Consider the following 17,218-nt stretch of genomic DNA (forward strand, 5'->3'; position numbering starts at 1 on the left):
GATGGATTCTGCATGACTTGACGGAAATGCAGAAATGGATGCATTACAATGCTGCTCAGATGGACTTGGAGCACTATGAGCACAAAGGAGAGGCCTCCTTATGCCATATCAGAACATTGGATGAGACATGGGCCACATTGTAAGAGCCAAAACGGAAGTGCCAATCCAACAAATGGCATCATTATTGGTTGCTGTGAAAGTTGAAAGTGCATAGAGCCCCAATATGGTGAAAGTTATGGTGATTCTCATTTACGACAGTGGTGGTGGTATCCTAACGCCTTACATTCCTCCACTGCAGACAGTCGATGGACAGTATTACTGTGTTTTTGGAGCATCACCTGTAACCAGCTTTGCAAAAGAAGTGGCGAAACTTTCTACGCAACCCACTCATCATTTTGCGAAACAATGCACGGGTGCATGCAGCGCAAGCTGTGACTGCTCTGTTCAGTCGATGGGACTGGGAAGTAATGTACCTCCACCATACTCCCCAGACTTAAGTCCTTGTGACTGATTTGATTCTGAAGACAAAGCAACCACTTCATGGCATTCGCTTCAGAACTGTTCCAGAGATTTGGCAAGCAGTAGATAGCTCCATTCACACCATCAACAGAACAGGCTCAGCTAACAGTATACTACACCTTCTACATCACTGACAATAGGTTCTACACAATGCCGGTGACTACTTTGAAGGACAGTAACAGATACAAACATGTAACTCTTTTGTATCGGTTGTGAATAAATACTTCCCACTATTTAAGTTCCAACCCTAGTATGTTAAAATTTTTTCAGAACGCTAAGGGAGAGATGTTTTCTTATATGACTCACTTTGCTAAAAGATATTAGGTGAAGCTCTTTAATGTCTGCTGAGAAGTGACAAAGACTGGTCATATACGCAAGTGAGGACCATCAGTTACTGATTGCCAGTAGCAATATTTGGGAATTTTGCAAATATGCATGAAGTGCTACGAGTGTTGTAACATCAACTTACCACCACACATCACATGTTAAGTTACACACATTACAGCATTCCAATAAAAATCCATCAGCTATAGTTCCATATGTCTCAACGTAATAACTATCAGCCATGAAACACAAACCCGAGATGATAATTAACAAAATGAGAATTTATTTCCTTGTTTTTTTATTTTTTTGTTTTTGTGTGCAACAGAATATATTTTGCAAAGGACAGGCATAATCAATCTATTTACGGTATGAAACAGTTATTTTGTGGAAATAAAATGATTTTAATGTCCTCTGTTTAGGTTCGTGCATCTGGCACAAATAGCCCTTTATTGTTATCAATTTTAGATGATGGTCTCTAAAATTTTTGATACTTTACAATGTAAATTAACTATGTAGTGTGGGATGAAGTAAAACCATTAGCACATAAATGGTGTTGCATATAGGGCCAATAAATTGATCACAGCAAACTCTTGTGATCTCTATAAAGAAATGTCCTAACTCAGTGATGCTACTGTCTTGCCTCACTGTATTTTCTTCATCCACTCATTCTGATATGAAACAACGAGTTTGTTCATGAAAGATCAATGAATCCTCAGACACTCGCTTCAACTTATCAGAGAGTAGTGACGTTCTACGATCAAAACATACCCACCAACAGGTGCCATCGAAGTTGCTTGCAGGTAATAGGAACAGATGTAGAAATGTTTTTGTAAGAGCAAGAGCAAGAGAAAGAGAGAAGAGGGCATAAGTATCAAACTGACCTGTATTCGTGTCGGGCGAGGTAGCGCACGTACTTCTCCGGGGGATCATCCTTGGCGCCGTTGCAGAGAGACACGGACCGCACCGTTGTGTGGGACACCTGCGTCGCAGGCATGGTGAACTCCACGTAGCAGTACTCGGCCAGCTGCTCCGGGATCTGGTCGTATGATGTCAGACCCAAACGGCACACGAACGAGTGTGTCGTGTATGCACCTGCATGTGAAAAAGAGGAGTTGTGTTATGTAATTCGCAATTTTCTTTGCACGATACACCAGAATTTGCAAATACTAGTCACAATAGAAACTAAGCTAGCAAATGTTTGAAGTCTGTTACTGTGAATATTGTATGAGATCTTAAACCTCCTAAGACATCCTATTAAATGAAAAATTTTCAAGTCACGTTGGGTAATTTCTGCATGATACATTTCATTCAATAAAATTTTAAAGTTTGGATATGCTAACACTTTATTCCACCCTCTTCATGTGTAAATACTTTCTCAAAAGAAGACATCTGCAGTTGAACAACCTTTTGACAGTTTAGAACTGTGTATGGGGCTAGACTTGTGCCATCTCTTCTTTTCACTGACAACACTTTGATCAAATGATCAGTTAATACAATCGCACGTAACTTCAATCTGCATTTGAAAGACAAGGGCTTTAACACAGTTTCTGATGAAACTCATGACAAGCAATTATGTCTTCATTGTTCTGAATACCTTGTTCCAACAATATGTTTACCAAATTTTTAGTAGCAAATTGTAAACTACCTCCATGATGCTGCAGTAAGTTTTGTCACTGTCTGCTGACGCAGAGGGGCTATGCTTGTTTCCAGGTTCCTGTGGAATACCTGTTTGCCGTTGTATAGAACACAACAGGGTCTGGCCAGTTGTATGAAGTCATAGGCCTATGAGAACAGGAAGTAGCAATATACAATAGGCTATTTTCCTGTGTTAAAAATATGGTTCAGCTGTTGTTACTCTGACTGAAAATATCATTCAAATAGGATTCATAGTCAATATTCTCACAAAATATATGTTAATTTTATGTAATTAAAGTTTAAAAGTCATTAAATATCAAGATTTGGTCACATTATTGACAACACACTGTTATTGGTTGATGCTCTGGTGAATTCACAGACTAGGAATAAGACAAAAGCTGTACTTGTGTTATATGAAAGTTAGCAGAGGTTACAAGGTTTTTACATGCTTTTTCTGCTAACAATTTAGATAGTTAGTGACAGATAATGTAATTAATGCTTTTAAGTATCAATAGAAAGGTATTTTGTGAACACTGATAGTGGAAGCCTTGTGGTTGTTGATGCATTTATGGTCCATCCATTTAGAGCAAGTGTTTGTGCAACAGTGGGCATTCTTTTCCCTATGCTCCATGCAGCACCATTCAACTCACTCAAAACTAAGGACTTGAACTTTTGCAAATGGGTCAATATATTATGAACAAATTGTAGACCATCAATCATGAGTTACAACCAAAAGTGTCATAAAATAATTCTTAACAAATCTTAGTGCCGATTTCCTGTATAGAAGGCACTCAGCAAGACAGTGCTCTGACAAGGCGCTCAGTGGTTCAATGGATATTGCAGATGACTGTGGATAATGACATGACATGTTGAAGTCCTGAAAAGGTCATATATTTTTAAAAGTTTTACACAGAATAGGAAAATAACATTAGCAAGAACAGAGTGTAGCAGTTGCTTTGATGGTGGGATGTATTACATGTAGCTTTACATTAATCTTAGTCTGAGAAATGGACAATAAATACATTTACTTTGCAAAATCACTTTCTTGGAGAGCATGGCTAGTAGTGAAGGTATCACCACATGCCCACACAACAAGCTGTAAGATGACGAGGTTTTCTATATGGAGATATATAAATCATGTACAACATGTGCGTAATGCAAATGTAGGTCTGTGATGTTTGTGAGTGTAAACTATCGCCAGTGTCTGAACTAGACTTACTTCATCTTTATGTAAGATGATGAAACTTCCTAGCTGGACAGTGCAAAGGTATAAAACAAAAACATTGTTTCTAATAAAGTCAAAAGTGTGTAGTCACTTTAACAAGAAATCGTCTTTTTGAATGTGACGTATGTGAACAGCTATTGAAAATGCAAGCTTATGTAAACAGCAAGGAAAACACAATAATACTCCATTTATGAAGGTTCGTAATTATGATTTGATCTGACTGTGGAGTCATTTTACAAATAAGTTAAAATATTAATTCAGGTTGGATTCAAACCAGACTCTATGGACATAGTATTACAAAATTCAATGGTCTATCACTCTAACAACTGTGTCAAATGACAATTTTCACTAATAGTTTAATGTCACTGAATGACATTATCCTTCCTTGTAACAGTGGGAAGCATATCTCAGAGGTAAATTCTTGTTCATCACATGACTGACATGGAGCATTTTAGTGGGCTTTGAAACTATTTGAATTTCATTTCTGTTTTTATACACGATTGAAATTCAAGAGGAAAAGAGCTTGCAAGGAGCATAAAATGACACAGTCTATCATTTAAGACAATTTCAAGAAGCATTCAACTACCCAAAAGTGAAGAGGTCAGTAGAAAAGGGGGAAATGAAATGCAACTCCATGGACAGAGAGGGGTATGTGATGTTATTTCGTATGAAAAAATTGAGTCAAATTTACAAAGAATTTGGCAGCATGAGTCCATCTACCAAAATGTCACTGCACACTCCCTGGTTTGAATGCAAAAACTGACTCCGGTGGGAAGGATGTCACAAAGCCACAGAATCCTCTCCCGAGACAAGCTGGTGCACAACTCTCGCAACTGGTCCTCGATATCATGTGTACTATCTCTGACAGGGAGCTGACATCTGAGCTGGCCCCACACACATTGCATCAGGGATAGATCTAAGAATTTTGCTGGCTACAGGAGTACCTCTACCTCACACAGATCATTCACAGAAACACGTGCTATGTGTGGACGAGCACTGTCCTGTTGAAAAATGGCACCACGATTCTGTTGTGTGACAACACATTAGGACGTGGGATGCCTGCGATGTGATCATCCTTGACCTAGTCACCTCACTGCTTCCCCACACCTCAACACTGGGGCAACACTGCTGTAGCTCACCAAAACATTGGAAAATGAGACCTTTCCCTAGGTCACTGCCACAATCACCAGAAATGGTCACCTAGGGTAGGGCAGAAATGTGGTTAATTGCTGAAGATAATGCAATGCCATTCCACAGTAGAAGGCGCCCTTACAACAAAAGCAGCAATTTGTCTTATGGTGTTCATGGCAGCTTGCACATGGGACAGAAATTCCCTAGTCCATGTACTGCTAGTCACTGACTGAACTATAGTGCAGGACAACACAGAATGAATGTCACAGGAAGTCCTTTACTTGTTCTCAGATAGCAGGCACGCATGTGTAAGAGTTTAATATTCTTTTCTCCACCACACTAAAATGGCTTAAAATGTTTTGATTTTGATAACACAGCCCGACATTATCAGGCTTCAAAAACAAGGAATTAGAGGCTGTCCACAGCTTTAACAGGACCCTAGTTACTGTTCTAATATGTTAAAATCACAGAAATGAGGCAGTAATTTGGAAGCAACTGAAAAAGGGTTGCTGCATATTTCACATTTTATTCAGTCTGTATAATGATAGAGAGAGAAACAGAGGGGGTATTTGGATAGGAATTCAATACATGAATGAAAAAAAAAAAAAAAAAAATTAAGGTTCACCAGTTATAGAGTTCTGTCAGATGGCAAAGGATTTGAAAAACCAGTTGAAGAGAATGAGTGTTGCCTTGAAAAGAAGTTATGAGATGAACATTAATAGAAATAAAACATGAGTTATTGAGTTTAGTACAATTAAATCAAGTACTGCTTGACACCAGTATGACATTAGGTGATGTTCATATTAGGAAATGAGATTCTGATAGTGGTAGATGAGTTTTGCAATGTGGGTAACAAATTAACTGTTGATGATAGAAGTAAAGATGATATAGCACATGGATTGGCAATAGCAAAAACAATTTCCTGAAAAGAGAGATGTTGACATCAAATATAAACTTAAGTGTTGGAAAAACTGTTCATGTAGTAACCAAAACCAGCTGCGGGAACACCTTAGGCTGTGGATCAGAGCCGCCAGGTGGGGAAGTCGCCGGCGGTGGAGATTGCACCACTGGGTAAACACAGGACGAGTCAGGCGACAGACCAACGACAACTGACAACAACTGACCACGACCTACTATGACCGAGACTACAAGGAAGAGATTAACAATAGAGGCTTGTGGAAACCACAACACCAAACACCAACAGTAAATCCACTCAGAACCAGAGCCAGGCAAATGTCAACAACGAGCAATGACCAGAACTCTATTGGCCGCTATCTGCATGTGGCGTAGCGGTGGCGCCCTCGTTGTGCGAGAGCCGCTGCGTGGAATAGCCACCGCAGAGGCGGAGCCCTCTATGGGCTGACCACATCCATTTGTTCTGGCATGTGTTCGACTTCCGCGGCAGAAGGTACTAGAGTTCCGAAACTATTTCTTTAGGGCAAAGTCTTGTATGAGAGATACACATGGACAACAAATGATACAGGCAAGATGAGAACAAAAGATGATTAAAATACTGTGCTACAGAAGAATGTTGAAGATAAATGGACAGAATTCACTAACTAATAAAGAGTTACTGAATTAAATTGGGGGGATTTATGGCATCATTTGGCTAAAAGAAGGGACAGATTGATGAAACACATTCTGAGTCATGAAAAGGTGTAAAAATTATAGAGTGAGATGAAGCAGGTTGAATGAATGTCAGTTGCAGCAGTTCTGCAGAGATGATGAAGCTTATGGAGGATAGACTAGCTGAGTGTTTCCATCAGCTCAGTCTTAAGGAAGGAAAATTAGGGTTTAATGTCTTATTGATCATGCTTTCACTAGACAATACACACAAGCTTGAACTGGCAAAGGAAATTGGTCACACTCTCTCAAAGTAACCATCCAGCAATTTGGCTGGTGCAATTTATGGGCACCACAGGAAACTTTAATCTGGATTGCAAGACTTGGGTTTCAATTGGCATACTATGTGATCCCAGTTTCTTACTCCACACCATGTTGCATGGTAATTGAGTCTTAAGATTTATGATGGCACTAAATTCAAGCTGAGAGCCTCTGTGTGAGGTGAACACTCAGAGACACTTACCCTGACCCTCCTTGGGCAGGCGCGCCATCCTCCACACAATGGAGCGGTGCTGGTGCTCATATTTGGCTTGTCCCGATGTCACCTCTATCAGTGATGGTTCCAGTGTCTCCATGGCTCCCAAGATTCGCTCGATGCCTTTCACCTTGCCCGTCCTGCAACACACACACATTGTAAAGTATCAGGGAATAGCCTGACACCAAATATAAATACAGTTTTGTATTAGTAGTTGGCAATACATGTTTACAGCCAAATTGTGGGACACATTTCAGTTATTAGAGAAGTAGCTCTGTGTGTACTTGTCAGCAATGTGGTAGTGTGAGTAATCCTTTCAATTATGACTTGGCGTACTGCGTAAATACAGCGTTTTTGTAGCAAAGTTTGTCATCTTATAATTTCATTTTGAACAAACAGCTACAATAAGAAGAAAAGAACTAATTTACATGGAGCTAGTAATGGTTTTCTGTGAATATGTTATTAAATATAAACAGGACTATTTTTAAAAAAGGAACGGCTATCAAACATTTATTGCTTCCAAACTGCAGAATATAGAAACAATTCCAACATTCTTGAAAAGAGGAAAGTTCAAATGTTTATGCTTTCAATGCGAGAACCATGTGGTGCATGACAAATATAAAAATGATGGCTCATTTCTTGCCACACACGAAGCAGCTGATCTCTCATTATCGAATTCACAGATTAACAATCCAATGTTGCAGACTTTCAAGAGTGTCAGGCATAGGGGGGATAAAAATGTGGACTTTTATTTAACCGCACAGATGAAAGTCACATGGTGTGGGGTGTGGGTGTTTGTGTTAGATTGGAAGAGTAGGAGCAAAAAATGAACTTCATCAGGAGTGGCCTCCCAGGTCTCCAGACCTCACACCTTGTGACTATTTGTGGGATTACGTTAAAGAGCACATTTTTATCCCCCAAATGCCTGATACTCTTGAAAGTCTGAGACACTGCATTGTTGAAGCTGTGAATTTAATAACAAGAGACCAGCTGCTTTGTGTGTGGTAGGAAATGAGCCACCATTTTGATATTTGTCATGTAACACACAGTGCTCACATTGAATGCATAAATATTTGAACTTTTCTCCGTCCAAGAATTTTGGAACACTGTTTCCACCTTTTGTACTTTGGACACAACAAATGTTTGAAATCTATTCCTTCTTTTTGATAGCCCTTTATTTCCAGTGCACTAAACTACTAATTTGCAAAAATTAAATTTTAACATGTTTATATAGAAATTTATTACTCAAGTATTATTTTTCCACTTTGGTGTATACAACACTACAATTTATCTGATCCAAAACACTTAGTTTAAGAAAAAGCAAGTAAACACTGTTATGCAAACACACTGGTATTTCATAAACTTTCTGTATTAAAGGGAAAGTTAATTTAGAAAACAAGAACTGTACTTTTGTTACATTTAAATTATAAATTCAATTTATACAAACACTCACTGTAGGTCAATTTTCAAAGTAAAAGTGTCAATAATTCGAGAAGTTTGTCCTCAAAATTTTGCTTATAGCAACAGTCTGTATAAAGAATTAAGGCATGACAGCTGGAGATCATTTTGTTTGTGATGAATCCTTCTAATATTTTCTGTGGATTGTTTTCTTAGAAAACGTGTCAAGAAGAATAATTACAAAGAATGAATTTATTGGAAATTATTGTTTTAATAGGTACGTACTCCAACTCAGGACTACTGGACAAATTTCAGTAGCACCTACAAATAGCATTAGAGTCATCAGTACAGAAGTTGTAAGTACCAGTACTAAAATTAAATATTGTAACCAACTTTCAGTTGCCACAAAGGCATAAACTCAGATAGTTGCAACTGAGCCTCAAACAACACTAAAAAGTTTTCATTCATTGTTAAGCTATATGAAATCATATGTAGGTTAGCCAAAAGTAAATATTACAGTATATATAATGCAAGAGGTTATGTGGAAATTACAAAAATTCCATATCAGCAAAACCAGTTATATCTTGGCTGTTTTGCAGTTACACAAGATTTACAGAATACAAACCAAGTTAAAACACTATTTTGGCGCTACCAAGTTCTTTCCCCCAGACATGAAAAATAAAGTCTGAAGGAAGATCGGTAAAGAAGGGAAGGTAACATAAACCCCAGGGTGATAGGGTCTCAGCATTAATAATAATAATAATAATAATAATAATAATAATAATAATAATAATAATAATAATATTAATAATATTAATAATATTATTATTATTACTTAATAATATTATTTAATATTATTATTTCTCTGCCTCCCTTCTCCTTACCCTGTCCCTCCTCTGAGGAAAGAGCTATCAGTTCTAAGGTATAGGAGTTGGTCCTTTTATTTGAAATGAAACAAGGTGGAGTTGCTTGATTTGGTACCATTTTACTAATTAGATATTTTCCCCTTTTAATCGCAAAATGTACTGGCAGTTACATTCCATTTCTATGTAAAAGATGGAAATAAATATTTAGCCCATATTTCACTCAGTCTTATTATTCAAGGACTCGTGTAAGCTATGCTGAGTCAAATGATTCATTTGAATGAGGATTTGGTTATTGAGCACATTATCATGGCAGCTCATCATAAAAATGTTGCAATCTAATAGTGGTTTCTTTATTAAAAGACACAGCTCATTGGATAGCCCTAAGAAAGAATTTGTAACATAAGTTCTGACTTACTTGAAAATACTTGTATTATTTGAGTCTTCTTCAAGCATTTAAGTCTTAGATCTGACAAACTTTTGTTGCCGTAATCATTCTGACTCGGGTAGTATGTTTTATTATCCAAATCATTCATTCACTATTTAAGGAATTGAACTGACATGGTACTAACAGTCCACTAAATGTTACTACTTTTATAGTTGTTTTTTTAGGCAGCTAAACAAAATTACTGTTTAGTTTAGTAGAGTGAGACCACTGCCAAATATGACTCCCATATTATTAAAAAGTAGGATGTAATAACATTATTTTTTAAGTTAACAATAGTCTGTCTTGGCTGAACAGTTCATTTCTGGAAACTGACTGGTTACCATCTCAATATAAGGGTCTGTCACTAGCTATTCTCTGTTTCAAATCTCAATGTAAAAGTTCAGCTACGTTAAAGTCCATGTGTAGCTACTATGTCCTTCAGGACCAGGTCAGCTATTCAGATGGTTCAAATGACTCTGAGCACTATGGGACTTAACAGCTGAGGTCATCAGTCCCCTAGACTTAGAACTACTTAAACCTAAGTAACCTACGGACATCACACACAGCCATGCCCGAGGTAGGATTTGAACCTGCGACCGTAGCAGTTGCGCGGTTTCAGACTGCTCAGCCACTGCAGCCAGTGAGAACTTAGCTACCTATTCCGTTTTCACTGTAAGGTTATCGAAATATTTGTGACTCACCTCCTGTGGGCCGACTTGACAGAACCATACCGGAAGTGCTTCTCAACACGGAACAGGTAGATCCAGCACTCTGGGATGGGGAAGCGCACCATGATGTCTTCACATGGAATCTGGCCCAATTTACGGCTTGAGAAGCCAGGAACCAGAATCTCTGACTTTATCTCAACCTATAGATTGGCACAGAAAAGTGCAGGCATCAATAATTTATGATCTGCACAGCATTGCATCTTGGACTATGTACTCTGAGGAATCAAGAAAAAGGAAAGAATGTAAGCATTTGAAATGTGGTGTTACAGAAGGATGCTAAAAAGTAAGTACACTGACAAGACAAGAAATGAGATGTTCTCAGTAGAATCAACAGAGGAAGGAGTATGTGAGAAATACTGACTGGAAGAACAGACAGGATGTCAGGACATATGTTAAGCCATCATGGAATAACTTTCATAGTGCAGAATAGAGACTTAAAAACCAAAACATTGTAGGAGGAGACTGCAATCTTTTGACCACCCAAAACAACTTTCTGTCCAGAGACAAAATAAAATGCATTCAGCAATTACCTTATCAGTGCCCATATAAAAATTAGTAGAAACAAATGTTGTTAGAACATAGAAAATGTGATGAGTGAAATAAGGAGCATTGTGAAATAAAGTTGCGTTCGCTCTCTCCCAGTCTCTCACACCCATCCAACCACACTACCCTACATCCTGTAAGATAGTTTTAAAATTGTTATTCATTCTAAAACTGTCAGTTAAGACACAAGTGAGACAAAAGAAAAGTAAAATATAGTCACAGAAAAAGTATAAATAGAATAACGTTTAGCTACCAGTGGGTCATAGCCAGTGTGGTTGCCTTTCTTTCAACTTTTTTTGTTACAAGCATATGAGCACAACCCAATTTTTTTTTTTATTTGATAGTGAATTTGCTCTTCTTAAAACCTATGGAGAAATATTCACACAAACAAGGTGACGTTAAAAATTTAACACAAAACTGAGTGACTGTTCTATACTATAAAGCGCAGGCACTATGAGTAATGTAACTCATACAGTTATCGGAGCTGACAGTAAACAGATGAAAACACACGGAAAATGCATACTCATCATTCAGTCAGCTGTCTCCTATTGAATGCTGGTTGAGTACAATGTACACCAATAAAGAGATAGTAGAAATGCTCCTTGTCTGCGGTAGTCAAGATAAACTGAATTGAGGACGTGTTTCTTTTCATATCTTCAAGCTACAAGAAAATACATAAGTACAAAATACACAATATCAGCTAAGCAGACCCACTACTGTAATTCTACACAAGAATGCAGAGATGAATTAAAATAACTGAAATGTTATTACTTCTTTATTTTCCATCTCAGTGCACTGACAATTTGTGTTATTGGTAACTAGTTTCAAATGTGTTTGTTCATTACTAAACCATTAGCGTGGCAGTTACAAAATGTTTAATAACATAAAATTTTTACATTTTGGAATACTCACAACTGCTCAACTCTGAACGTCCTGTGTCCTAAATGACAGTTCTATAAACTGAGTCACCCATCATCAGTCCACTAACAGATGATTGTGTTGTGGATACTTTTGCCAATGCAAATGATTGAAATGGCTTGGTACACAGAGTAAAAGGTAGTCATGGAGGAACTCACCTTGTTTCCAGTGACACATATGACGGCCTTGACTTGTAGAGGCAGTTCCCTGTTTCGTGGAGGTCGCACCCGGAACCTCATCAGCTCGATGTAACATGCGTCAGGAGGTTTAAACCTGTGGGGGTTGGTTAGTGTGTTATATAGCATGCGTTAGTGAGCAGAAGCCTATTAAGTAACAAAATGGTGCCTTCCTGTGAACGAATTTAAAAGATGGCAATCAACATTTAGAAATGAAGGAAATTTGAAGCGTAAGCAATTTGTATTCTATGGCTGTCTGAGGGAACTGTTGTTCCTGTTGTGCATGTAATGAATGAAAAAAATTGTACTGTTCATTGTCAAAGGATGGTCTGCCCATTACATATATTGCTCTGTTAGAAACGAAAGCTGAGTTGACTAAAAATCTTATTGTCTAGGTCACTAAAACTGAACAGTTAATCCTTTACAGAAAGGCAAGTGAAGAAAGTATCCTGACAAACTTCTGAAGGCACTTAAGGAAACCACAGAAAATGTCAATCATTATGAAGATCTGAACCCTCTACCTCCCAAACAAGAGTCTAGTATTCTAACCACCCAGCCTTCCTTGACTGGACTGCCTAGGAAATGCTGCACATAAACTTGACTGTACATGTGAACATTGACTTCTTGTGCCTTAGTAATCATTTTTGCTGTTACCTTCCTTACAGTATTCCACACAATTTTCAAAAGTCTGCTTGAAATATGATTAGGGGTGAATGTCCCAATGATGAAAAGATGATTACAGACAGTCTCACAAGAGATTAGGGCGTACTTTTGCATTTACAGGCTTGGAAAAACCATAAGAAACTTAAATAATAATGGTGAGGCAGGGATTTGAAACCTGTTTCTCCTGGATGTGACTCCAGTACCTTAACAACTAAGCCACCATAGTCAAACATCATTTCGGTGGTGCAAAAGAAGGTATGACAAGAGATGAAGATGGTGGTGTAGTGATCATAATACAAGTAGAGTAATTATTATGATGATTTGGTGTTCACCACAAAGATTTGGTGTTAGTATAACGATCATATGACAAGCAAGAGAAGTTACAGAAACTGCCATCAAATATTGAAGAAAAATTTATTAGGTTAGGTTAGTGTTTTTTTAACGTCCCGTCAATAACAAGGTCATTAGAGATGGAGCACATGCTCGGGCTAGGGAAGGATGGAGAAGGAAATCATCCGTGCCCTTTCAAAGGGACCATCCCGACATTTGCCTGAACGATTTATGGAAATCATGGGAAACCTCAATCAGGTTGGCTGGAGACGGGATTGAACCATCGTCGTCCTGAATGCGGGTCCAGTGTGCTAACCACTGCGCCACCTCGCTCGGTGAAAAATTTATCGCAATGAGACATGTAATGTGTTTGAATGCGTTATTGACATAACTATGTGGTTTGTCGAATCTTAATTCTGAACAGAATATTGTACCTCCATAAATAACCATTATTATTGCTGCCTGCTTGGGCCACATCTTTTGCATCTCACCAGATGGTTTACAGCTACCAGTTCCTAGCATGCACATCTTCCTATGTGAAACTCTGATCAGCCTCACATTCTCTGGCTTGGTGCATTTCATACAAGGGCCTGTTCCACACCTGATTTATTGCCTAACATCAGTGTATGTACAAGCCCACTCATATCTATGCTACCCTGTGTGCTCTGACTGGCAATAATCTCCAAGCTTTATATTGGCTTTACTATTTGCTCCTCATATGCTCCCCCAGCACCTATTTGTTGGCCATTCTTTGTTTTTTTCCCCAATTCACACCTATAGAGGAAAACTGTTTTGAGATTTCTGTTAATATCTGCTGTCTGACACTGCAATGACATGTATGAGGCTTTTAGACCCGTCTCAGTTGTCTGAAGTTGACTTTCAACTTTCTGATATGTCACTAAACATCTACTATGGTTCTACACTCCTGGAAATTGAAATAAGAACACCGTGAATTCATTGTCCCAGGAAGGGGAAATTTATTGACACATTACTGGGGTCAGATACATCACATGGTCACACTGACAGAACCACAGGCACATAGACACAGGCAACAGAGCATGCACAATGTCGGCACTAGTACAGTGTATATCCACCTTTCGCAGCAATGCAGGCTGCTATTCTCCCATGGAGACGATTGTAGAGATGCTGGATGTAGTCCTGTGGAACGGCTTGCCATGCCATTTCCACCTGGCGCCTCAGTTGGACCAGCGTTCGTGCTGGACGTGCAGATCGCGTGAGATGACGCTTCATCCAGTCCCAAACATGCTCGATGGGGGACAGATCCGGAGATCTTGCTGGCCAGGGTAGTTGACATACACCTTCTAGAGCACGTTGGGTGGCACGGGGTACATGCGGACGTGCATTGTCCTGTTGGAACAGCAAGTTCCCTTGCCGGTCTAGGAATGGTAGAACGATGGGTTCGATTACGGTTTGGATGTACCGTGCACTATTCAGTGTCCCCTCGACGATCACTAGAGGTGTACGGCCAGTGTAGGAGATCGCTCCCCACACCATGATGCCGGGTGTTGGCCCTGTGTGCCTCTGTCGTATGCACTCCTGATTGTGGCGCTCACCTGCACGGCACCAAACACGCATACGACCATCATTGGCACCAAGGCAGAAGCGACTCTCATCGCTGAAGGTGACACGTCTCCATTCGTCCCTCCATTCACGCCTGTCGCGACACCACTGGAGGTGGGCTGCACGATGTTGGGGCGTGAGCAGAAGACGGCCTAACGGTGTGCGGGACCGTAGGCCAGCTTCATGCAGACGGTTGCGAATGGTCCTCGCCGATACCCCAGGAACAACAGTGTCCCTAATTTGCTGGCAAGTGGCGGTGCGGTCCCCTACAGCACTGCGTAGGATCCTACGGTCTTGGTGTGCATCTGTGCGTCGCTGCCGTCCGGTCCCAGGTCGACGGGCACGTGCACCTTCCGCCGACCACTGGCGACAACATCGATGTACTGTGGAGACCTCACGCCCCACGTGTTGAGCAATTCGGCGGTACGTCCACCCGGCCTCCCGCATGCCCACTATACGCCCTCGCCCAAAGTCCGTCAACTGCACATACGGTTCACGTCCACGCTGTCGCGGCATGCTACCCGTGTTAAAGACTGCGATGGAGCTCAATATGCCACGGCAAATTGGCTGACACTGACGGCGGCGGTGCACAAATGCTGTGCAGGTAGCGCCATTCGACGGCCAACACCGCGGTTCCTGGTGTGTCCACTGTGCCGTGCGTGTGATCATTGCTTGTACAGCCCTCTCGCAGTGTCCGGAGCAAGTATGGTGGGTCTGACACACCGGTGTCAATGTGTTCTTTTTTCCATTTCCAGGAGTGTATTTTGTATGACACCTGTTGAGGTAACAGTACCCTTTTTCCTAGTCTACTTCTCCAGCTTGAGTTTCTTAGGTGATGCAGTATTGATTAGGATTTATACTGCTGTTAATTTGCTCATCTCAGTTCTGCACAAGTAGTTTCCAATTTTGTGCACTCCAACATCTCTAACGTATCTCTTGAGCTGTGGATGAGCAGGTGCAGATCATATTCAAGACGAGAAGTGAAGCCCTTGTGCATCTTCACAATAATATCAAGCACCATCTGGAAAAATGTAAGTGGTAGTAAATGCCTGTAATTTACTGCCAGTTCCACACTGGTGATATACAAGTGGTTCTTCAGTGTAATAATATTTTTCAGTATCCCAAAAATGTTCATAAAACGAAGCCATATGTTGAAGACTATGAAGTCTAAAGCTTTCTCAAAATCCACAGACACTAAGTATGGAAATGTTTGAAATTCTAAACTGTCTGATGCTATTTCAGAGAGTAGTGATGTGGACTACACAAGATATTACTTTTCTCAATCCGTCTGATATGGCTGAATTTACGAATTATGAGTATTTTTGAACTGCAGAAAATTTTCTGTTTTATCACAAGAAGTAACATTGTTGCCATCAATATGCTGTGATAAAGCCATTTAAGGAAAAATGTATCCAGATTAAATTGAGCAGTCAGATTTTGGGCACTCATAATCTAAGAAAGTAGTTTACTGGTCAAATATTTTTTGTCATAATGCTACGTAAAAGTGCAGTTAATAATAAAACTCTGAAACAAACAAAATAGCTGGAATGGCTACTAAAACATGCTCACCAAATTATTTAGTGCTTATTCACTAGACATAGCCATTAAAATTGTTAGTCTGATTAATGCAAGCTGTTAGTTGTTAGTCCATAATCATGGAAAGTGATGGATAATCTATAATCAAACCAAAGAAAAAGTAATATAATACCTCATTTATTAACAAATTTTTTTTACTGAAGATACATTCTGTCTCCATAAAGAGTTACAAATGTGAGATTACAGCAGTATTTCTTTTAAAAAGGAGAAGTATGCCTGGTACTGCACATTTAAAAATACTTTACACACCTGTAGATCAGTGACTACCAACACATACCTTCTGTAAGAGCTACTTTCCGATACTAATTTATTCCCTGTTAAAATTTACTCAAATGTATGCATATCTAACATTATGTGACCCTATGAACTACATTATCACGCAACACCAAGAAATATGCAAGTCATTACAGACATTAAGGAGGTCTTCCCAGTCTTTAATGATATTAGTTGAACGTTTTTCCAACTGGCTGAAATGTAAACTGCCTGTAAGAAGGATATTTTCACTCTTCTGGTGAATGTGCTTCTCTATGTCTGAAGGTAACATCTACACACTCAACAATATTTTTTTATCATTTGTATCTTTTCTGTTATCCTCATTATCAGTACAAACATATTTGCCAATCAGTACAAACATATTTCCACAATGAAATTTTTGCACATCAGTTGTCTGTTTCCTTCATGCAAAGAGGTTTGCTTATACTATTTAAGTCTCATTGATACACAGCCTTTCATGTAATGTCTATACCTTTAACACTTAAAGAGTTCTGAAAATAAATTATGTAACTTCTATGCAAGGAACAAATATGAGCCAAAAATAAAGCCTCATACAATACTGTCTATTTCTCTGTAATCTGAGAATCACTATTAACTTCTGTCCAGAGTAGCTTTGTGCTGAAACTGTGCTCCTACAAACTACTTTTTCTTCAGATTACACTAACATCACTTCTTAATGGGAAAAACTGTGACGTATCTGAAAGTGGTGTTTACTTCTGTACGTCTGTCACTCTATGCCAGAATAGCGTTTAACTGATATGTAGATTGCATTATTGGAGTTTTGCATTTG

At 39.2% G+C, this 17,218-nt stretch overlaps 1 protein-coding gene across 1 annotated transcript in view; it reads right to left on the reverse strand.

Annotated features, from left to right (window-relative positions):
- Window positions 1-17,218, reverse strand: part of LOC126291470 (uncharacterized) — a 323,747-nt gene that overhangs the window by 48,499 nt on the left and 258,030 nt on the right. Inside the window, exons 28-31 of the mRNA XM_049984981.1 lie at window positions 11,968-12,082; window positions 10,322-10,488; window positions 6,921-7,072; window positions 1,725-1,935 (exon numbers count right to left, since the gene is read on the reverse strand). Of these exons, the coding sequence (XP_049840938.1) occupies window positions 1,725-1,935; window positions 6,921-7,072; window positions 10,322-10,488; window positions 11,968-12,082 (645 nt within the window). The remainder of the gene's footprint in view (window positions 1-1,724; window positions 1,936-6,920; window positions 7,073-10,321; window positions 10,489-11,967; window positions 12,083-17,218) is intronic.

Source organism: Schistocerca gregaria, chromosome 9 (genome assembly GCF_023897955.1).
Source record: "Schistocerca gregaria isolate iqSchGreg1 chromosome 9, iqSchGreg1.2, whole genome shotgun sequence".
Taxonomy (NCBI): domain Eukaryota; kingdom Metazoa; phylum Arthropoda; class Insecta; order Orthoptera; family Acrididae; genus Schistocerca; species Schistocerca gregaria.